At 59.9% G+C, this 21836-nt stretch overlaps 2 protein-coding genes across 5 annotated transcripts in view; both read right to left on the bottom strand.

Moving 5' to 3' along the window:
- PLXNA1 (plexin A1) overlaps window positions 1-7558 on the bottom strand; it is a 105270-nt gene extending 97712 nt beyond the window's left edge. For 2 of the 3 annotated variants that reach the window (XM_084531520.1, XM_084531518.1), the window contains exon 1: window positions 7447-7558. The gene's annotated coding sequence lies outside the window, so the exon portion shown is untranslated. Of the gene's footprint in view, window positions 1-2609; window positions 3155-7446 lie in introns of those variants that run through there. The other variant, XM_084531519.1, reaches the window with a different exon arrangement.
- An 8588-nt stretch (window positions 7559-16146) lies between these two features.
- CHCHD6 (coiled-coil-helix-coiled-coil-helix domain containing 6) overlaps window positions 16147-21836 on the bottom strand; it is a 120724-nt gene continuing 115034 nt past the window's right edge. For both annotated transcript variants that reach the window (XM_084531148.1, XM_084531155.1), the window contains one exon: window positions 16147-16630. In XM_084531148.1, coding sequence (XP_084387274.1) covers window positions 16613-16630 — 18 coding nt within the window. In that variant the 3' untranslated portion in view covers window positions 16147-16612. The remainder of the gene's footprint in view (window positions 16631-21836) is intronic.

The raw sequence follows: 21836 nt of genomic DNA on the forward strand, positions 1-21836 counted from the left end.
AAAACCCTCCTGCATCACCCCCGGGAGGGCAGGAGGAATGGGATCTGATGGGTTTTTCTGCGCTCGATCCAAGCCGCTTGCTGCTTTCGGACCGAGGGAACCGGCTCCGTCTTCACCCGCTCGCGCTGCCTCGCTGCCAGTAATTAGCGAAAGGGAGCGAGGGGAGATGCTACGGAGGAGAGAAAAGCCCGCAGGCCACAGGAGAGCCGGTGTCACAATACGCTCGGTGTATTTTTAGGTTCGTCTGCCTGGGAAAAGCCTTGCAACAATAAGAAAAGGCTGGTGGTGTTACCGAGCTGGGAGCTGCGCTACATACGCGATCATCTGCGGCAGGGCTGCCTTAACTCCTTCCTGCTCCGCTCGCAGAGCTCTGGGCCAGGTCCGTCCCCTCCCCGCAGCGCAATCACTTCAGCCACCCAAAGCTGCCTCACCGGCGTTTCTGGGATGGTTTCTCCCAGGTTTCTCCCAGGTTTCTCCCAGCCCCAATAGCACAAGGCAGAGAGAGGCAGGAGGACAGCCTCAGCAGGCCCCACCAGGCACATGTACCCCTTCCGAGGACCCCAGACACAAACCAGCACCTCACACACCTCTCCCGGAGGCACAACGTGACACTGCCCTTCCCGCTCCCCCCACAGCACACGTGGCTATCTAAAAGGCCCTACAAGAGGCCTTCCCCACACAGCCCCGAGCCGGACACGTATTTCCAAGGAGCAGAGTGCCCCCACGCTTCCCTTGAGCTCCACAGGGCCACCAGAAGGCCCTGGTGTCCTGCCTGAACCTGGTTAAACCGCAGCACCTGGACACCGGGGACCACCACGCGCCCCAAAACCCCACACCCAGACCCCCGGTGCAGGCCTGTGGTGGGGCTGCGGCTCCTAACAGCAGCACCCAGGGCAGCTCAAGGCTTCACATCCCACACCCACATTCATCTGGTGACCTTCAGACCAGGATCTCCCCTGCCCAAGCACGTAAGGTTTGGGAACAGCCCGGCTCCCCAGGACACCACAACTTTCCCCAAACCCCACCTGGGAGCTCCTGGGTTGTGCCGACGGAGCAGAGCCGGAGGATTTCTGCTCCCGGCTCCGGGGCTGCTTTAATCCAGCACAAATCCAGGCGGGGCTGAAATTCCTCTTTTTCCACCCGGCCCCGTGCTGCGGTCACGGGGTGAGCCGAGGTGGTGCAGGGCACACACCGCCCTCATGGGTATGGATAAAGCCAGCGGGCACCACAAGGCGTCTGCTGGCGGGGAGAGGAGGTTTCCCCAGACAAAACCCACGCTGTAGCCCATTCCCCTCTCCACCCCCGGCCCTCCCAAGACTTTCCTTGCTGCAGGCTGTGCCCCTCACCTTGCTGTGGGGGAAAAAACAGAGGGAAAGGGCCCCGGGTTGGGCACAGAAGCCTGAAAGCGCTCCACCAGCAGCAAGACAAAGAGGGGAAATTCTGCTTTCAGAGGCTGACAGAGGCTTCGCTCGCTTACACTACGGGACGAGAGCATCCAATAAAAGCAGTGAGAGGCACAAACGCACACAGGCAAAGGCTGAGTCCACAACCCACGCTCCCAGGGCGAGCTCAGGGCCAGGGTGCTTCAGGTGGCTTCGGGGGGCTTCAGGTGGCCGGGGAGGGCGAAGCCAGGTCCGGAGCAGGATGCAGCACGCCTGGATGGCCCAGGGGATCACCCCTGCGAGGCTCCAGCCGGGATGGAGAGGGGAAGGAGAGGCACTCGGCAGCCCCCAGCCTTCTGCCCAAGCTTGGCAAGCTGTGTGGGACAGAGAGGGAGCGAGGTGCTGCCAGAAAGGCGCTCGCCCCCTGCAAGCCACAGCGGCTGGATGGTGGCCCCGCGGTGACGTCAGGCTGCGGAGGGGCCGGGAGCCTCGTGGCTCCACACCGCAGCACACGGAGCACGGCGGAGAGGCAGGGCAAGGCCCCCGATCCTCGCCCCACGAGGCCGTGCCCCCCAGGGCATCCCCCCGTAGGGCCGCGGGCACCGCCGGTGTAGGGGCTGTGAGGAGGGAGAGCCGGTGGCAATCCCAGCCCGGGGCTGCTGGAGGCTGTCGCCGACCCGCGGAGGCCGATCTCTTCGCCTGCCTTCCTGCCTTTCTCCTCCCCCATTTCTTCCCGATGACATCAGCCTGAAAAGCAGGTTCTCCCCTGCCGACCAGCCCATCGGACAGCTCCATGTCCCCACCACCGTCCCGCTGGAAGGGGTGAAGCCCCCCACGGACCCCCTGCCGCAGTGAAAGCCCCCCAGGTCCCGGAGGGGCAGGACCCCGAGCGAGCACGGGGCAGCTCTGCTCCCCTGGCTCCCTGCAGGACGCGGCCGGTCCGGGAGCAGGACGGAGCCCCCCAGGACCCTCCAACCCCTCCAACCACCCGGCAACACCTCCCGAGGGCCGCAGAGCTGGATCGGGACCAACCGGGAACACAGGGCCCTGCGAAACATCCTGCGCACCAGCCAAGCCGCGAGCTTATTTTTAAACTCCTAAAATATTTTTGGGTTTTCCTCTTCCCTTGTCGAAGCTCACGGTCTGCACAGGAAGAGCGAAACAACTGCCTGTATACACAGCGCGGCCGCGCACACAAAGCAAACAACTTATTGCCACTGCAATTACCTCCGATGTTATCTGCGGCTCCGGCAGAGTCGGCGTTCGCTGAAGGAAATGTGGCTTTCGCATCGCCCCGTGCCACCGCCAGCGGGAGGCGATCCCTCCTGCCGGCCCCAAAAGGGGACCCGGTGCCTGTGCCCAGAGAGGGCAGCGAGTGCAGGGGGCAGAAGGCAGCGAGCACCCGGGCACGGGGCTGCGGCGTGCAGGAGATCTCCCCTCTCCAGCCCGGCTGGTGTCTGCCTCTCCCCTCGCAGGGGATTTCGTTCTGCAAGGGCTCGAATATTTTGGCAGGCACGGAAAGCGGAGGGGCTCGGAGAGCTGCTGCCCTCACACCGTCGCCGCGAGGCCCGCCTGGAGCAGGGCCAGAGGCCCCGCACGGCCGAGGATCAGTGCCCCGGACACGAAAAAACGCCAGGGATCCCAGAAAGCCTGAAGCCTGGAGCCGGTTCAGGCGGCGAGGAATCCGAGCTGACTTCCTGCTAATGGCATGAAAACAAGGCTCCTCCTAACCCCTCGCACGCCGGACCGCAGCCCTGCTCCGGCGAACTCCGAAGCGAGCATGAATCACTCCACATTTATCAGCTCAAAACACCCGAACAATTAACGAGATTTTTTTTTTCCCCCTCCAGTATAATTATATACGTTTTAATGCAATTACCACCCCTGTATTTTGTACATTAAACAGTAGGCAACCAAAAGGAAGAGAGAGACTTCATTTTCCTTGGCTTAGCATTTCTGAAAATACCGGTGGATTGCAGAGCAGCCCCGGCAGAAGGGTTTATCTTCACGGGAGAAAAGAGGGGGAGTGGATGGAAAACGGGAAGGGGTGGGAGGGATCCCCTGCAGGGAAAGCAGGAATCGCAGCACCCGTCCCCGCTGCCTTCCACCGCTCGTACCTCCGCGGGGAAACGGCCCCGATGCCACCAGCAGGGCTCGGACCCGGCCTCAGCTTCCTAAAATCCACCTGGCCGTGGGTTACCCAACCTCCAGAACCAGGGTCAACAGCCAGATGAAAGCTCCCGGGCAGCAGCACGGACAGCAAAGCGCGGTTAAACTGCCCAAATTGGATTACGAGCGCTCCGGGTCTCGGTGCCAAGTTGGCCGGCGGGCTGCGGGAGGAGAAGGGAGGCAGGCGTGGGCACCCAGAGCCCCGGGGCGAGCAGCGGGGAGGCAGAGGGGAGAACGGGGAAGGGCTGAGGCTGCTGCTCAGCACCAGTGGACGTGGAGGAGATGTCCTCTGCCCAGCAGGTCCTGCAGAGCCCGGCTGAAGCATGCTCACCCAGGCACTTTCTCCCAGAGGTAACAAAACTTGGCACGGAGACCAACACGTGGGGCAGGGGGGAGCTCAGCTGCACGGCAAAGCCCTGGCCTCGCGCCCGCACGGACAGAGGGGTGACCCAAAATATCCCCCTCGTGCCACGCAAGGAGAGCTGAGGGCAGAAAGGAGCAAAAATGTTTGTGTTCCTGCACCGGCCGCACAACCCGGACGTGAAGTTCACACACTTGAACATCTTGACACGCAGGCCGCAAGGAGGAGGCTTGCCAAGCCCTGGCTAAAGGGAAAAATAAACTCCTAGTTGTTTCTAATTCAGGGTTTGAAATGGTGGCTTCCACCTGGAACAAAGGCTGGAGGCAGCCGCGGGATGCTCGGGCAAGGCACAGAGGGAGGCACCGCCCGGCTCCCGGCTGCGCTCCGGCAGGTCGAAGGCACATGTTTGGGCTGCCAACACACCAAAAAACGGGGAAAACGAGCCACATCTGCCCGTGGCTGGCACGAAAACCAAGGCTGAGCTTCTCCCTTGAGACGTTTGCTCAAAGCTGGCTTGCAAGCACAGCCCGGGAAGGCGCTGGGGTACCTGCCTGTGCTTCCCTGCTGCGCCCTTCCCCGGGGCTGAGCTGGGGCACGGCCAGAGCCGCGTGCCACCGACGGTGCCGGAGCCCACGTGTGCCCTGCACAAAGCCACGGCTGCAGCGGGAGGCTCCCGCAGCACGGCCCTGAGCGTGTCGGGGGCTGCAGCCAGCCAAGGAGGGGGTTGTCTCCAGCCCCAAGTCAAACCGGCCGCCCCGGCACTGACGCAAACGCTCGCTCCTCCCGGCTTCATGCGGCGTCACGGCGCTCAGCGCCCCGCCGGGAGAAGGGCCCACGGCCACGGGAGGGAAGGGACCGGGGCCACGAGGAGCCACGCTCACCCATCCCCTGCCGTGCCCAGCCACGGGGCCGCTCACCAGCCAAAACCCAGCCAGGAGCACCTGGATCTCTTCTGTACGGCACCGCCGGTGCCTAACGACGCAATTTGGAGACGTAATTTGGAGACATCAGCAAACCACAGGGCAGCAGCTCGAGGTTTCCATTTCCACGAATATAACCCCACCAGCCCCAGTCCCAAGCCCACACAAACCTGGAACCTGCGGGCAGCAAGGGAAGGACCCAGCAATGGGCTGACCCGTGCCCCCTCCCCACAGCACGGAGGGATTGCAGCACCTCTGCCCCCTCCCCTCCTTCCCCCGACACACCAGGGGTGCCGAAGCTGTCCCCCAGGGTGCCGAAGCTGTCACCGGGGGAGCCTTCATGCAGACAAAGCCTGGTGGGACCCAGCGGCAGCCGGATCCTGCAGGCACGGCTCCCCAGCTCGCAGGCAGCCCGGCGGCACGAGCGCTGCAGCACCGGGCTCCTCCACCCAGGAATTCCCAGCTCGGGGCCGAGCGAAGCTCTCGCCGGCGGATAACGCTTCCAGCCAGCAGCCAGCCGAGCAGCAACAAAGGCCCTGACCCGCAGCGAGCCCAGAGAATAAACAGGCACAACTTTCCCCCGTTAAGCCCGATCCGATGGCCGGATCCTTCCCCTTCATGCACGGGGTGGGGAAGGCGCAGCACGGCCACGGAGCCCAGCTGCCAGGCACCACACTGACGCACCGGGAGCGGGGCTGGGGCCGGCCCCGAGCTCTGCCGGCGCTGCGGCGGGGAGGAGGGGAAGCAGCCTCGGTGCACGGCACGGCACAGCACGGCTCTTACTGCCCTCTGCCATTTCAGCCTCTCGCCAGCCAGCCCCAGCCCCGCCGGAGTTCGGAGGAGTTTGGGTTCGTGCCGCAGGGCCCGCTGCCTTGGGCAGGAGAAGCGCTTTGGGTCTGCGGGCGGAGGCGAGGGCTGCCTGCCCTAGCTGCATGCGCAGCCCCAGCACGCACCGAGGCTGATCGCCGTGCTCCGCTCCAAACCTTACACATCCGTAAAAAAAAAAAAAAATAATAAAAAAAAAAAAAAGCAAAGCCAAGAGGGGAAAGTTGAGGCCCTCCAGGCTATCCGTGCTCGCTGCACAAGAGCTCTGGTACCGGCACCGCCGCACTCCCAAACCCAACGCCCTCAAAACTTTGATTTTCCGAGCTGCACCACAAAGCCCAGCCGCCGAACGTGCACCGAGCACACCGAGCATCCGCCCGCAGCCCCGTTGGGGAAGCGAGCCCCTCAGAGCGGGATGCCCCCGGTGTCCCTGCATCCCCCCGAGCACGGAGCCGGACCCCGAAATTCCTCGGCACCCGCACGGCCACGGCCACCTCCGGCACGCACCCGCACCCCGCGAGCAGCAGCAGCAGCAGCCGCCGCTGCCTCCCCTCCTCGCAGCCACTTCGGAAATTATCTGCACATCATCCGAGAGGCTCCTGCCCCGCCGCTCCTCCACGTTTCTACCGCATTTCGGCCGCCGGTGCGTTGAGCCAGAGCCATGGAGCCGCCGGCTTTGCCCACTGAGCGGATACAAAAGACCCTGAGATTGTTCAGGAAGCAATTAGCCGCTGCTCGGAGGAAAATGGTGTTTTCAAATGGATAACCTTTGATGTAGTCAATAGCTTCGTCTCCTCCTTTCCTCCTTTTTTTTTTTTTTTTTTCTTTTTTTTTTTTTTTTTTCGGCCTCGCACAAAAGAAAGAGGAGGGGGGGGAAAAATGAAATGAAATCAATAAAAAAATAATAATAAAAAAATCCCAAAGAAAGGCTGGGAATTGGCTCCGCCACAGCCCTCTTGCTCGGCGGAGAGGGATCTGGCGGCGAGGCGGGGGAAGGCAGCCCGACAATGCAGCTCAGCCGGCCAACTTTTCTCCCCTCCGCGTCCCGCAGCCCGCACGGAGCACCATGAATATTCAATCCCAGCCTCGCCAGGTCCCGCTTTTGTCTCGTCCTCCCCGAAACCCGGCCGGGCTGGGGAAGGAGGGGAAGGGGGGGGGGGGGGAGCGCACAAGCGAGGTCCCTGCCTGCCCTCCCCTCCCTTCCCCTCGCCATCCCTCTCCTCCTTACCCGGTGACCTTCATGTTAAAGCCCTGCTTACACCCCAGCCCCCCCCCCCCCCCTCCCCTTAACGCTTCCATAGGGGCAGCTCTCAGCCCTCACAGGCTGGGATTTGGGTTTTTTTTTTAGGGGATTTTCTCGCAGCGCAGCGCCGGGGGGGGGACACCGCGGGCAGCCTCCCGTGGGCACCGCCACGGAGGGGAGCGGGGACGGCGGTGGCAGCCCCCAGGGGGGGGCTCTGCCCCCTGACAGGGCTGTAGAGGAACCACCCGGCCCCCCCCGGCACCCCCAGGCTTTGGGGACCCCAAAAAGCCCGAGCCCAGCCCCCCAAAACCCGGCTGTAAGGGAAGGGGGGGGGGGGGGCGCCGACCCCTGCCGGCCCCGCGGGGCGCAATGCGGGGCTGGGGGGGGGGGGGGGAGCCGCACCCCCTCCCCATTTCGCTTTAAAATAAAAAATAAAAAATAAAAAAATAAAAATTAGGGGGGTTGCGGAAAGCCTGACTTCACCCCCAAAATAATAATAAATCAAATAAAAAAACGAAGAGGAAAGTTGCCAGCCGCGTTACTCACGCCTCGGGTCCCCGCTGGCTTCAGCCCCGCCGCCAGCCATAACCGCATTCCAGCCGGGGCCCTCCTCCTCCTCCTCCTCCTCCTCCTCCTCCTTCTTCCTCCTCTCCTCCTCCTCCTCCTCCTGCTGCCGCTCCTGCTGCCCGCCGCCCTCCCTCCTGCCTCCCTCCGCCGCCGCCGCTGCCCCGCATGAATGGGCCGGCGGCGCGGGGCCCCGACGGAACGCCGCGCGCGCGCGCGCCCCCGCCGCCGCCGCCGCGCGCGCGCACGCGCACGGCCGCGCCCCCGCCGCCGCTGCCGCTGCCACCGCCGGGACCGGGGCCGCGGCCGGGGAAAGGGGCGGCGGTGGCGGCGGCGGCGTCGCCTCCAGGGGGCGCCCGCGGAGCTCCGCGGGGACGGGCGCGGCCCCGCCCCGCTGCTGAGTCTTAAAAGGGCGATGGAGGGGAGGGGACGGGGGGCTGGGGGGAAGGGGGTGGGCGAGGGTGGTGATCGAGGGGTCTTCAAGGGGTCTTCAAGGGGGGCAGGGGGCGCCGCCCCGTGGTTTGGGGTTGCTGCTCCCCAGTGTGGGGTGGTGGTGGTGATATGTGTGGTCCCTGGTGTATGGAGTGCAAATATCAGGGGCAGAACGCCTGTGGAAAGCCTTTTGGAGAGGAGGAGGAAGGTTTGGGGGATATCACCCCTGTATGGGGTGGTGGAGGTCGGGGTGGTGCAGCTGCGCCCTCCTGATCCATAGGGACTGCAGGCGGTGGTGCCATGTTATGCCGTGCTGCTGTCTCGGACCCCACACGTGGCCACCCGCATGAGGACAGCCAGGGTGGAGCTGTGGCCCTAAGCATGGATCCCTCACAGACCTATATGCGGCTCCACCACAGCCATATACACAGCTCCCTCATGGACCTAGACACGGCTCCCTCAGAGCCCTACACACAGTTCCCTCATGGACCTAGGCATGGCTCCCTCACACACCTACACGTGGCTCCATCAGAGACCTAGACACAGCTCCCTCATGGCCCTACACACAGATCCCTCACCGCCCTAGACATGGCTCCCCCACAGCCCTACACACGGCTCCCTCATGTGTATAGGGACACACGGCTCCCTCATGGCCCTACACAAATCCCTCACAGCCCTACACACCGTTCCCTCATGGCCCTACACATAGCCCTACACATGGCTTCCTCATGGCCCTACACACGGCTCCCTCATGTGTGTAGGGACACGTCTCCCTCACGGCCCTACACACAGCCCTACACACGGCTCCCTCACGGCCCTACACACAGCCCTACACACGGCTCCCTCACGGCCTCTCCGTGCGGGAGGGCCCAGCGCAGCCTCCCCAGCCCAGCCCAGCCCGGCAGGGGCAGCGGGCGGCCGGGAGCCGCCTCAGCTCAGCTCAGCTCAGCGCAGGGCAGCGCCGCCGGCCCGGCGGCCACCCCGCCGATAACGGCAGGACTTTGTTCTGCAGGGCTGCCAGCTCAGCATCTTCCCGCTGGCACCGCATCCACGCCGCTTATGGCTAAAATCATAAAGGGGAAATAGAGTAAAAGCCATAAAAAAGATGAATGGGTGGTCTGAGTTAATTATTTGTCTTTTTAAAACACGTTTTCGGCGCCAGCCATTTTTATCATCTTCATTATCCCCCTTTCTTCATTTTGCCTTCACGCCAAGCCAGGGCATGGCTGCCCCGTGCCCACGTGCCCCGTCCCCAGCACAGCACCGCCCCGGTGTCCCTGTGTGGGTGCAGAAACCAGTGACCATCCCCCTCTGCTCCTGCATCTCTCAGCTGGGAAGCGACCTTTTTAGAGGCAATCAGAACTAAATAAAGTCTTCATAATCAGGCCTGCACCTCCGCTCCTTTCACCGGTGAGACGCGGGATATAAATGGCGTGGAGCTCTCCTGCCAGGAGATGGAGCGGTGGCTCGCTGCAGCATGGGGGCGAATGATGTCCCCCAGCTTGGGGCTTCAATCTTAGTAGCCCTCCAGCCACAAAACCCACAGCCCACCGAGGTAGAAGCCTCCAAACCCCGACTGCAGGACAGGTGGGCATCCAGGCGCTAGCGCCATGAGGGCACCAGACACAGCCCAGGCCGCAGCCAGCCAAATCTTCATCTCCACCAAACTGCGTCACCAAGACACGCTTTGCCCTTCAGCCTCGTGCACACCGCTGAATTTTGGGAGTAGCCAGCCGTCAGCTCTGCTGCAGTAATGCATATACTCACCTTGTGTGGATGTGTAGACATGCTCATGGAGACCCCAGCCTCCAAAACTGAGCCCATGTGCTTGCCTCCACCTGTGCTAATGGTTACAAGCACGTACACAGCTCCTTACCTGGGCTGAAGTAACCGATTTGTGAAGCCATGGAGAACACAAGGCCTCCTTCAGCCAGCAGAGCCCAGAGGCCGCTCTGGCCCTTGGGAGAGGACAACGAAGGAGAGCAGAAGGTTCCTGGTGAACCTCAGGAGCCAGAACAGAGAAGAAAAGTGGACCTTGGAGGCTCCAGCGAGGGTAGGAAGAGAGGATGGGGTGGAGAACGGGTGATTCAGACAAGTACACCAGGCGAGGTGCTCCCTACTTCCAGCCCTCGGCACCAGTTGTGTCTTGTGCAAAGTCCACTTGAAAGCAAAGACGGCATCCCTAGGACTCGGGCCAGAGGTCCCTTCCGACCCGAAGAGAGCCCTCGTCACAGGTTTTCCTTTTGTCTATCTCCCCACCCTGCCCTCGTCAACATCTGTCATGTGGAGGCCAGGAGCTGGGAGCTGTCAGATTCCCCCTGAGACACCGGCGTCAGTGCCTGCCATTCTCCCACCTCTTATTTGTGCACAGGCACACATGGGGCCCAGACTTAAAAGCTTTTGAGACAGAGGAGAAAAGAACAAATCAGCTCACTCTGACGGCAGGGAAGCGGCTGGGGTTTGGATCACTTCCCCCAGATTGAAAGAAGCGGTTCTCTTTTTTTTTTTTTTCCTTTTTTTTCCTTCCCCTCCAAGAGACTAAATTTAGTGAATTCATTTCACATTAAAAACTTGTCAGGTATTCACATCCGAAGAGGCTGCTACTTGGGCCTCTCAGGGGAGTTAGCGAGACAGTGAAACCTCTTAAACGCATAAAGAAGAAGGGAGAGAGATTCAGGCAGGCTCCCACCGCCGCCTGTAAATCCGCTCGCTCCCGGGAGCGTTGCGCGGGCACCTTGCTCTCTCGGCCACTATCTCGTGCTGCAGGCGTGGGGAAGAGGGGGGATTAGCCCTGTGCTCGCTCCGCACGCAGAGCAGTGTCACACAGCCCCGCAAGGCTCCCAGCGTCTCCGCAGCTCCCCTTCCCCAGCTCAGCACCGGTGGGGAGGGAGCCCGAGCAATTTGTTCTTGCTGAGGGAGAGGGTGATGGGCTGACAGAGCGGTGAGGGATGAAACCGAGGTGGAGGAGCTCAGGAAAGAGGCCTGGCACCCTGGCACACCAGCTTCCAGAGGTCCAGGGGTGACAGTGTCACCTGGGGACAGGCGGGCTGTCCGGGAGGCCTGGGCAGAATGACGACTGGCCACGGGGCTGTGGTTGTACCTAGGGTTTTATTGAAGATTTTAGCCAACAGGGCAGCTTTTTGTCATCCACAGTTTCCAGTAGTGAGCATAGGTTATCGTTGCAGGAGAAAATGGCACTGGTTATGCAGAACGTACTGCTGGAGGTCAGGAGCAGGGGATCACAAAGAGGAATAAAAACAGGAAAGAAAAACCAATAGCCCCCGTGCCAGGAGCCCGGGTGCACAGCAGGAAGGTTTTTGGGGTTCAGAGGAGGTGGGGAGGAGCCGCAGGCTTGCAGCAACCCACAGAGCTCACAGCCCCCCACGGCCAGCCCGCTGGCTCCTCCAGCACTGTGCCCAGAGCGCGGGGACACTCCTCACTCGTGCTTTTCCCCAGGGTCTGGGCATCTCACCCCTGCAGCTGGCCCCCGGTCAGCTCTGCAAGCCTCATCTTTTTCTCCTGCCTCTGATGGCTTTTTAATTGCTCTGCTCCCCCTCAGCCCTCGCACCTCCTCATCCCCCTGCAGCTGACGAACCTCCGGGGAGCGGCAGGCTCGGCCGTGCTCCCGCGTGCCCCGAGGACAGCCGGCGTGAGTGGCACCTCAAAGGCAACTCGGCATTTCAGAGCGCAGCAGGGCGCTGGGAGGAAGGGTTTGAAGCAGAAGATGACTCCGTTCTCAGCTGGACCAAAACCACAGAGGTTACGAGTTCGGCTGGCTCGTCCTCATTATGCTAAAAGCATGCGGCTGACTCTGCACTTCTTCCGCAGAACTTTGACCAAAATTACATTTAGAGACAATCTGTTCTCGGTGTGTCGGGTGCACTCTCCTCTGTTAGCGAAGAGACCGAGGGGCATTTTGTTCTCTAAAAGCAGCCTGACAACTACTATGTAAAAAGAAACTAATTGGGAGAGGATTAGATCGCCAAAGAGAGCCAGAATAGATGGGAAAGCTGTTCCGCGCAGCTCACTGGGTTAATCCAGTCCAACTGAGTGGTGAGGGGCTATAAATAAGCGGCTAAATTTGAGATTTTTCAACCATTTTCAGCTTCTGACTGCTAAAAATTTCCTGCTGGGAACACAGGCTCCTGCACGGTGCGCACAGGTCTCCAGGCACAGATCGGCTCCCCTGTTCACCTCCCGGGGACCTCCTAAAATGGTTCCCCGAGAGTCTGCGACCACAGGTTTGAACCCTCTGGGCTGAGCAGCAACATGTGGGGATGGGATAAAGAGAGTGCCACTTTCTGCTGTGACATCTGGCTTCCCAGAGAGCAAATCTGATCTTTGGGGACATTCACACCCAGCCTCTGCAGCTCAGCTCCCAGGGCATCCTCGGAGAGGGAAGGGGCCTGGAGAGGAGATCAGCTCTGCACAGATGTCAGCGGTGGGGCTTTTTCTCTCCTCCTGTCCTCGCAGACATCGTTGCTAATAAAGAACTAGGCAGCGGAAAGCCTGGGCAGACAGGCTGGGGAGGCAGCACGGTGCCCGAACAGAGGGTTTGTCAAAGTTTTCCAGGAGGCGTCAGCAGCTCTTTAGGCTTCTTGACAGCCAGGATAACAAAATGTGTCTGCAGAGCTCTGGGGATCCAGACTGAAATTAAAATGGGTAATGAATAGAGCCATTTTTCAGGGGATCACAGCTGCAAACGCAGGCAGGGCCAGCAGGCAAAAGGCACTGGAGAGGCACATGGGGAAGGGACGTGGGGTGGCACGGGGGCTGTCACTCCTCCTCTCCCCGGCCCACCTGGCGAGGAGGGCACTTTGCTGCCTGCTTTTATCCCGTGCCTGCTGCTACAGACGCCCTCTGGATCCACAGGCGCCCGCAAAGCATCGCTGATGAACGGCCCCTTCCTCCGCCCCGCTGTGCTTATGTTCCTTGAAATGGGGAATTTTCTATTAGAGGCCTCGGCGGGCAGGCAGCGCTGCCGTTAATTACAGAGAGAAGCTCCCCCTGGCCGGGGCTGGGAAGGGAGAGGTCAGATGGGCATGGGAGGTCACCTGGAAGGATGAAGGGGGATCAGGAGAAAGAGAAGTCTGGGAGCCTTGTGGTTTCTCCAGCCTGCTGGGCCGGGAGCGATGCACCCAGTGGTTTGGGAAGGGGGTCCCTGCTGCGAGTGTTTTGGTGCTGGGATGGGTGTGAGATGTGCTGGGGTGCTCCTGCGAGGTCCCACAGGTCTGCAGCGGGAGCTCCAGGAGCTGGTGGGACCCAAAGAAGAACACCCAGTGTGGTGGGAGAGGTGGGAGAGGATGGACACCCAGCAGGACGTGTCCTGAAGAAGCTCTGCCCCTCTCCAAGCTCCCTAAAGACTTGCCTGCCCCGTGACTGCTTCTCCCTCACCTGACAGCGCCCTGACACGCACCAGTCCTTCCCACAGCTCTTCCCCAGGTGGGAGGGAGCCCCTGCAGAGCCCCCTCCCCAGCCATACCTTCACGGGTGAGCTTCTTCCCGGCTCCTCCATCCCTTTGCCCGTGCCTCACGATGGCGCTTAATTAGCAGGAAGGCTGATGCAGACACCTGTCAGCTCCTGGGAGACAACCAGCATTTCACGTTAGCTGCCCCGGGGCTGCTCGGCAGGAACAGCTCTCTCCCCGTATTGATATTCCTTCATCTCAGCCTATTTTCCAAGCCGTCAAGCTGCCATCTCAACCCTCCCAGGCCCGGGGAGAGCATCCTCGTGTCCGTCAGCTCCTGGACTCCGAGCCCACCTTTGCAGCCGCTGCCGAACCACTTTTTGTGCTTCCTCCCGGCAGCCCGAGGGCTCCCTGCTAAGCAAATCAGACATCCCTTGATGAATCACATCCAGGCTTCCCCGCGCAGCGGGAACCAAAAGCAGACAGGCCTGACTTCCAGTCGGGGCAACTTTGAAGGGAAGAAAGAAAGCGAGAAAGTCGCTTCCTGGCTCCACCGCTCCGCAGAGAGCCCGAGAGGCACCGTCCCCCGCCCAGCACCGTGGACGTGGTGCCACTGCCTGTCTGGGGGCTCCCACCCCAACAGGAGATGGAGCAGAAGCCGGGCAGAGGTGCCCGCTGGAGCCCACGCGGCTGCTTTGGTTTGTTGCAGCCTGCAGAAGGGCGCAGCGCGATGGCTCAGCGCCGGTGGCATTTGGTGACTCAGCTGCACGTCACGGCCGGCTGCAGCAGGTTCCCTGGCATTTTCCTGGAGGAGGAGGGAGGGAAGGGGCAGGCAGGGGGTTGCTGCCGGCCTTGCAGGGATAGGAAAAGGCGAGATAGATTCACCCAACGGCTTTAAGGGAGGTGTAAAGAGCCCCCCTGCTCACTGCAGCAGATGTTGACTCTGAAACCTAACGGTTGAGGATGGTGGCTGTAGGTCAGGGCTCACCGTTTCGGCTGGGACCAGGCAGCGCATCCCTCCTGGGGAAATTCAGAGCCCCCTGCAGCCCCCGTGCTGCTGCTCGCTCCCACCTGCCCGATTTCCCCCCTGAACACCCTTTTCACGCAGCCCTTTCTCCACCTCGTGCAGAGAAGGCAGGAAATGACACTTAAGACCAGATGCTGCACAAGACTAAAACCGAGCCCCCTGTTCTCCCCGTCACCTCCTCTCAGGAGACGTTTGCCCTAGGGAAAGGACCCGTGGGTTTGGGTTATAGGGCAGCGTGTTCCCATCTGCCACAGCTGCCCCTGCTCCTAGGTGCCATGCTCTGTCTCCCAGGCTGGCTGTCTCCTCCACCATCCACGTCAGCAGAAAGATGAACACCAAATCCTCCGGAACTGAGAAATTCATCTCCTCCGCGTGGGACAAGCGAGACTCCAAGGAGCCCCTTCGTTTTCTCCGGTGCCCATGTAAAATTAAAACAGACAAGGAAGAAGCTGCTGTAAATAATGCAGTTGCTGTGCACTACACGGCTTATAGAGTGCATATTCATTGTCTAGTCTTATTTAAAGAAACCCAGCCCTGCCTGCATCATTAAAAATGCATCCTGGTTTCAGCTTCACCCCGCACACACTCACCGCTGTGAAGCAGGTGGCTCGGTGGCTGTTTTCGTGCCTTCCTGCTCTCAGCTGCTCCTGGGCAGCCCCATGCTGGTACGAGCGAGGCCTCCGGGTCACATAAAAAATTCACGTGCCTGGCACCAGGCGCTTCGCATCCCCCTGCTCCCCGCTCCTCCCTCGCACCTGGGCCTGGGCCGGCAGCAGGACTCGGGGCTGGCTCCCCAAGCCACCAGCAGCATCCTCCAAGCCAGAGAGGGATGAGTGGCAGAGCCCCAGCCCGGCCGAAGCATAAATCCCTCCACTTTCTCATTCTCGTAAGAGGACTTCGGTGCTTTGAGGTGCTAGGCTTAGCCAATACAAAGAGCACCACCTCCTGGCACTGCACCTCCCGGCCTGCTCCGCGCACGCAGCGAGGCGCTGAGCATCGCCTGCACCCCAAAGCAGGGAGATCCCAAAGCAGGGAGGCCGCTTTGGTTCCCTGTGCTCAGCACCGAGCACGGGCAGAGGCGTTCTTTGGTGCTGGGGAGCCCCGTTTCTGATGGGGCTGCCCCCCTGCCCTCCTTCTGGACAGTTTTAGCTCTCCGTGGTGTGCCCGCCTTGCTCAGGGTGTTAATGAGGGGTGGGAGCTGAGCCCCTGGGGAGGCCATTTCCCTCCAGCCTCCTCCTGCCTACCTGGGGATGGCAGTGACAAATCGGGCCCCTTCGGAAACAGCAGGCTACGGCATCGTGTTTGCTCGTCATCATCACCCCAGGGACACATCGCACAGCTCCTGGCGGGCACGGAAAAAGAAGCACCCCCGGTGCTCCCGAAATGGAGCAGGGCTGCGTGCAGCGGGGCGAGGAGGAGCCAGAAGGAGCCCAGCACCCGGGCACCCTGAGCTCCTGAAGGGACGGGTGGCACACGCGGTGGCACTTTGCTGCAGGAGCCGGGCAGCCCCAGCACCTCGCAGCAGCCAGGCCACCCACAGGGCACAGCACGGGCACCTCCTGGCACCCAAAACCCAGACCCAAGGGGGCTCCCTGGGGAGCTGGGGGAGCCCCGGGTGGTTTCCAGCCCCGACCAGAGCCCCCATCCATCCCGATCCCCCGCTCCTGGACCTGGCGCCTGCATCCGGCTGAGCCCTCCGCATCCCCCCCGGAGCAGCTCCTCCGGAGACACTGCAAGAAAACCTGAGAGATAACGCATGCCTGCGACATTAGCAATTAAGGAACATTAATTATAATAATAATAATTATCACAAAATAGCATTTTTATGGCACAATATTATGCTGAAGGATTTACAACAGACTGAATCATGAAGTTCGTAATTAAAGTTATTTTAGTTTCTAATTCCGCTTTAATTTTATTCAATAAAAGATATGATAAATATACCTTAAAAAAAAATGCAGAAACCATTACTTAAGACAATTTGCCTATACAGGGATGTGTTATTGCAGCACAGAGATCCCCCGAGAAGCATCTCACACCTCGGCGAGGACGAAATGTCCGACCCTGTGAACTACACAGCAGGGTGTCCGGGCTCCAGCTCCCATCCATGAGCCCCCGAGGATGGATTTTTAAGTCACCGTATCTTTGCTGCTGCCAGAACAGGGGGAAATGATGAGCCTGGCATCAGTGGGGAAGGTCCCCACGGGTTGCTGGGCCCCACAGGAGTCCTGGCCATCACTATCCCATTTGTGATGTGCTGCCCGGATGGAGCGGGGACGTTTCACTTCAAGCCATGCACCTGTAACAGCAGGTAGGAAAGAAAGAGCAAATAAAAAGGCTCAAATCCAATCCGCCCCAGTCTTGAGCTACTTTTTCCCCCTCCCTCAACTTTATTCCATCAGAAAATGGTGACTTGCTAAAGGCTTTCACAAAATAAAATAAAATAAAATAAAATAAAAAAAAAAAAAAAAAAAAAACACCACAAACCTGCAACTGTTTTGATGAACATTCATCACTGTGGTAAGGAAAAAAAAAAAAAGAGACAGGAAAATTCTTTAGACATGGTTGAAGAGCCGTGTCTTGGTGGAGAAGAGCCTGCTATTTCCATTTTAAAAGGCTGTTTCATTTCCATTTTTTAAATAAACTCCGCAATATTAAAGATGCCAAAAATCCGAGCAGGAAGGCTGGCGCTTACCAAGGCAGAACGCTCCGGCTGCCCCGGACCGTGCCGCATGGGAACTTCACGGGGAAAGCCCGTCAGCCCTCTGTGGAACGAGACACATTTCAAAACCTCAGATTCTCCCCCAAAAATTAATGGTGTGGCTTTGCTGGACCCACACCAGAGCCTGCCACCACCTGAAGCCTCTCTGGAGCCGGAGCTGGGGCCTGGCACCGCCGGGAAGGCCGGGAGCCCCCGCTGCCGGTGACTTCATTTCTTCCTCATTAATTTAAGTGCTTCTGTACCAACCGCTGCCCGCCGGGGCCTCCCAAACACGGCTTATCTACCTCGGTGCGGACGCAGGAAACATTACAAGCGGGTCCGGGAGCCGCTGCGTCCTGGCGCTCTGACATCCTGTAATGAGGGCTGGTTTGGGAGGCGACCAGGACAGCCCGGATTCCCAGAAAAGCAGCGTTGCTGCTGGCAGGAGACGCTGGCACCGGCAGTCCCAGACAGAGCGGGACCCAGCGGCAGCCGGCAGGGAAGGCAGCGGTCCCCGCAAAGCAGAGCGGGGATGGTGGGCGTGCAAGCGGAGGAAGGGCAGGAGCTTTAACTAAAAGGCGCCGAAATTACTAGCAAGGCCTCTAATTGATTCTGGGAGAGTGATTTCTAAATTATATCCTGACGTGTTCACTGCAATCAATAAATGCATTAAAGCGAAGGAAGCTGCGAGCCCGCGGCTTGCGCTGCTCGCTGCTGGCCCCGCAGTGGTGCCAGGAGGGTCCCCGCAGAGGTGCAGGCTCCCCAAAATACCTTCAGGTCACTGCAGGGCTCGCTGGCGGAGACAGAACCAGCCTGGTACTTCCCTCACCCCGCTCCCCACCTCCTGGCTACTCCTCACAGGGCTGTAGGGCCTGGAAAAAGGAGAGGTGCAGAGCCGTCCTTCCAGCAAGCGTGTGCCAGAAATCCTGAAGAGCTCAGCTGCCTGCGTATTTGGGGATGGCAGATTTAGGGAGGGGTTCAGCACCCTCAGGAAGGGCTTTCGTGGTGTGAAGCAGCAGCCCAGGAGTTCCCTCTCTCCGCGCTCGCTTCCCTGGCAAATCCCCGCCACCCGAAGGGAGCGCTGGGAGCCGGGGAAACAAAAGCGACTACAGACACTTCAGCCTATTTATAAAAAAAGTTTACAAAACGATGAGTGAAAGACAGTTAATGATGCATAGTACAGTTAGTGCCAGGGAAAATGCTCTAAATTAAAGTCCTCAAATATGAAAAGAAGCAGCATTTAATAAGACAGTTAATGTATGTTATTTAAATGTCACTTCATTATTAAAAGTGTATATTTTTTGAGGTTTAATAACCATGTAATTGAGGCATCTTTTCTATAGTTAAACCTTGGCAAATATGTTTTTCATAATTAGCTGGTATTTATTTAACATGCAATAACCATCCCATTAAATTTAATGACTTCAATTAATAGGTACAGAGGGGCCTTTTTTAATGTCAATATGTGTTCTTAAAAGACGGCTGGCAGCGCGGCGCCGCGAGGGAGCTCAGCTACCTGGGGGTGACCAGGGCACACAGGACACCATAGCCAGGGGTATTCATTAGCCGGGCACGCTCGTTAGCTGGGCTGTTAATGGGCACGTGGCCCCTGGCACTTGCAGCCAGGAAGGGGAACTGCAGGGTACAAGGAGGGTGATGCCAGCGGGCACCCCATGGGGACCCCAAACCTGCCAGGCACCTCCTCGCCCAGCCCCGTGGCCAGGCACGATCCCACAGGGCAAATTTTGCCGCTGGTGGTGAAACTGGAAAGGCTCAGCCCTGTATGGCCTCGGCCGAGCCTCGCAGCCTAAATTAGCAAATAGTCCAGGGTAAATTAACTCCTTTAACAAACCATCCAGTACGGAGTTATTAACCAGCTTGTAATAAAGCCCAGCACGAGGCTGCGTGCGCTGCAATCCGTCTGGGCTCCAGGCTGTAAAAACTCATGCAGTTAGGGAGGGAATCCCCCATATATCCTCCAGCCTCCATCACCCCGGCACCTCCCAGGCCCCCAGGAGCTCCCCCCAGACCCTCAAACACCTCTTCTGCATCCTTTGGGCCCCTGCAGCCCCAGTAGCCCCGTGTGCTCCCTCCTGCCCAGCCCCAGTCGCTCAGGAGCCCCATAGACACCCAGGTCGCACTGCTGGCTCCCCGTGGACATCACCCAAGGACCAGGGACTGGGACTTGCCGAGTCCCTGCTAACCACAAACCCAAGCCCACCACCAGCTGCTGAAAGGCAGGCACCGAGCGCTTTTTCATTTTCTTCTTATTGCGTTTTAAACGTTTGTTCAATAAGAATAAAATCAGAGGGATTAAACCTTCGCCCCACACGGGGCACCTGTCTCGAGGAAGATCAAACTGGCGGCGCAGCGCTGCATGTGGGGAGGTCGGGATGCTGCTGGCGAGGGGGGCAGCAGCTTCCAGCACACAAAGGGACGGTGCCGAGGGATGATGTGTCCCCAAACCTGGACTAGAAACCCACTGAGCTGCATTTTCTTCCCAACCCCGTGCTGTTGGTGCAGGTACCAGCAACCAGCCTTTCCCTGCCAGGGAGAGGGGCTGTGGTTAACCTCAGCAGCCAGGGCTTGAGCAGAGCCTGGTGTGGGGGTCCCAAAGCGACCTGCCAGGAGGCAGAGCGGGGAAGGGCGCACGTCTCTCTGCCCTGCAAGCTGCGGAGCGCAATCAGGAATACAGAGAGCAAAAACCCTCAGAAACCAATTACTGCCTGCGAGATGCGACATGCTAAAAATACCTCGCCTTGCTGCTCCAGAGAAGGTGCCGGGGAGCAGAGCTGTGGCAGCTCGCCCCGGGGCACCCCAAAGCCCCATGACCAAGGGCAGCACAGCCCCTGCCTGGGCTCTGTGGGGCAGCCGGCCCCACACAGCGCTGGGGGACCCCACAGCCCCCCGGTGCCCCTCAGCCAGGGATGTGATGCTGGATGCGGGCACCAGGCCGTGTCCTCCTGTCTCACCAACTGGTTAGGTCACACCAAAAGGACCCAATCACTGCCTCAGTGCCTCTTTGCCATGGGAAACCCAACAAAAAGTACCTGAGGCCATTTCCAGGGCACGGCCACAACACCTCAGGCAGGGAGCGGATGGGGGAACCGCGTGTCCCCACACGGCTCCCCTCACACCCAGCGACGTGCCTGCAGCGCCATGCAAGGCAGCTGCTGCCCGCGCTCGCCTGCCCCATTCGCAGCCAAGAAGCAAGACACAGCAGTGGTCAGCAAACACCTTTTAATTACGGAATGGGTAATTAGGGATCCCATCGGCTGCTCCGACGGCTGTCACAGGCATGTGGATCCCTCAGCACCCCCAGCTATCGCCTTGACCCTGCTCCCCCCTCCTCAGGGTTGAGCCAGCACCGGGCTCCTGGTGCTAATCATAAATAAACTAAAAGCCTAAAAGCCTGAGCATAATTCCTCGTTTAAACTCAAAGATGCCACACGGCCCTGACGGAAACCGAGAGATTCGGGCGAGGCGGCAGGGGCAGCGCTGCCCTTCCCCTCAGCCCCAGCAGCCGCCATTTGCGCGGCCGGCGGCGGGCACCGCGGCCTCCCCGGGGCCGTGCCCTCAGCACCGGGCCCTGCCCCTGCCTCAGGCCGGGCTCGGGACCAGGGGTGGCCGCAGGGGGCTCGGCGTGGCCCCGGCATCGCCTCAGAGCCCCTCGGAGCTCGGCCCCGGGGTCCCGGCCCACAGCCGGGGCGGCAGCGCCATCTGGTGCCGGCTGCGGGGGGCTCCCCCATCCCGCTCTAGGGGCGCAGACCCCACACAGGTCACCCCTATGTCCCCCACAGCCCAGCCCCGTGTCCCCATAACCCCGCTTTGGGGTACCCCAAAAGAAGCCCCCCCAGTACCCCATAATCTTCCCCCCGCCCCGGTCAGGATGGTGGTGAGGGAGGGAGGGGGGAAGGAATCTGCCTCGCAAATTACCGCTCGCACCAAATGTCCCTTCTTATCAAGACTGGACGGGTATTCAATTTTCTCTTCAAACGCCTGCCTTCTGAAATGGTAATAGAATTTCAAATCTAGGGGAAAAGGGAGGGGAAAAAAAAAAAAACAACTGAATATGCAAGGATTAACAATGAGAGAGAGAGACAAAGGGAGAAATTATACCAAAAAAATATAGTCGGAGCCTTTGCAGGAATTAATTAAATACAAATTTAAAGAGAAAATTAACAGTCTCATGCTTCGGAGGGGGGAGAAAAGGGATATTTTCTGAGTTTAATTAACCTTTTTTTGCCAAGAATAAAGAGGCAGGGGGAAGGGAGAGCAGAGACTCCTAATTGTTCGGGCTCGCAGGAGATGCCAGCGGGGTTGGGGGCTGCCCACGCAGGGTCAGGGCTGCGTGGGTCCGGCTCGAGCAGAGCACGTGTGGGGGCCGTGTGTGCACACACAGCTCGGCTGCTGGGCCTGAAAGGTCGCTCGGTGTGGAGAAGAGGAGGAGGAGTGGGGAAGAGCCACGGTTTCCCTGCTGCCGGGAGGCTGATGGGGGGCACAGATCCTCTCCTGGGGGCTGGGGAGCACTGGGTGGCACAGGATGGCTCCAGATCTCTGTCCCTGTGCTCCCACTGGCCCTGTTTGGAGGTCGGGTACCTGTGGTGCTTGGTGGCATCAGTCAGGGGGTAGGATGGGTGTTTCGAGCAGCTGGGTGCCAAATTAATGCCCGATGAGGGGCCCAGCCCAGTCTGCACCCAGGTGCCACGGGGTTTTGAACACCAGGAACCAGTGAAGCAGAGACATCGCGAGGACTCATCACAGGTAACATCCTTCAGCTGCCACCCGAGGAAGTCCTGCAGCC

The sequence above is a fragment of the Aythya ferina genome (assembly GCF_964211825.1).
Source record: "Aythya ferina genome assembly, chromosome: 10".
Classification (NCBI taxonomy): domain Eukaryota; kingdom Metazoa; phylum Chordata; class Aves; order Anseriformes; family Anatidae; genus Aythya; species Aythya ferina.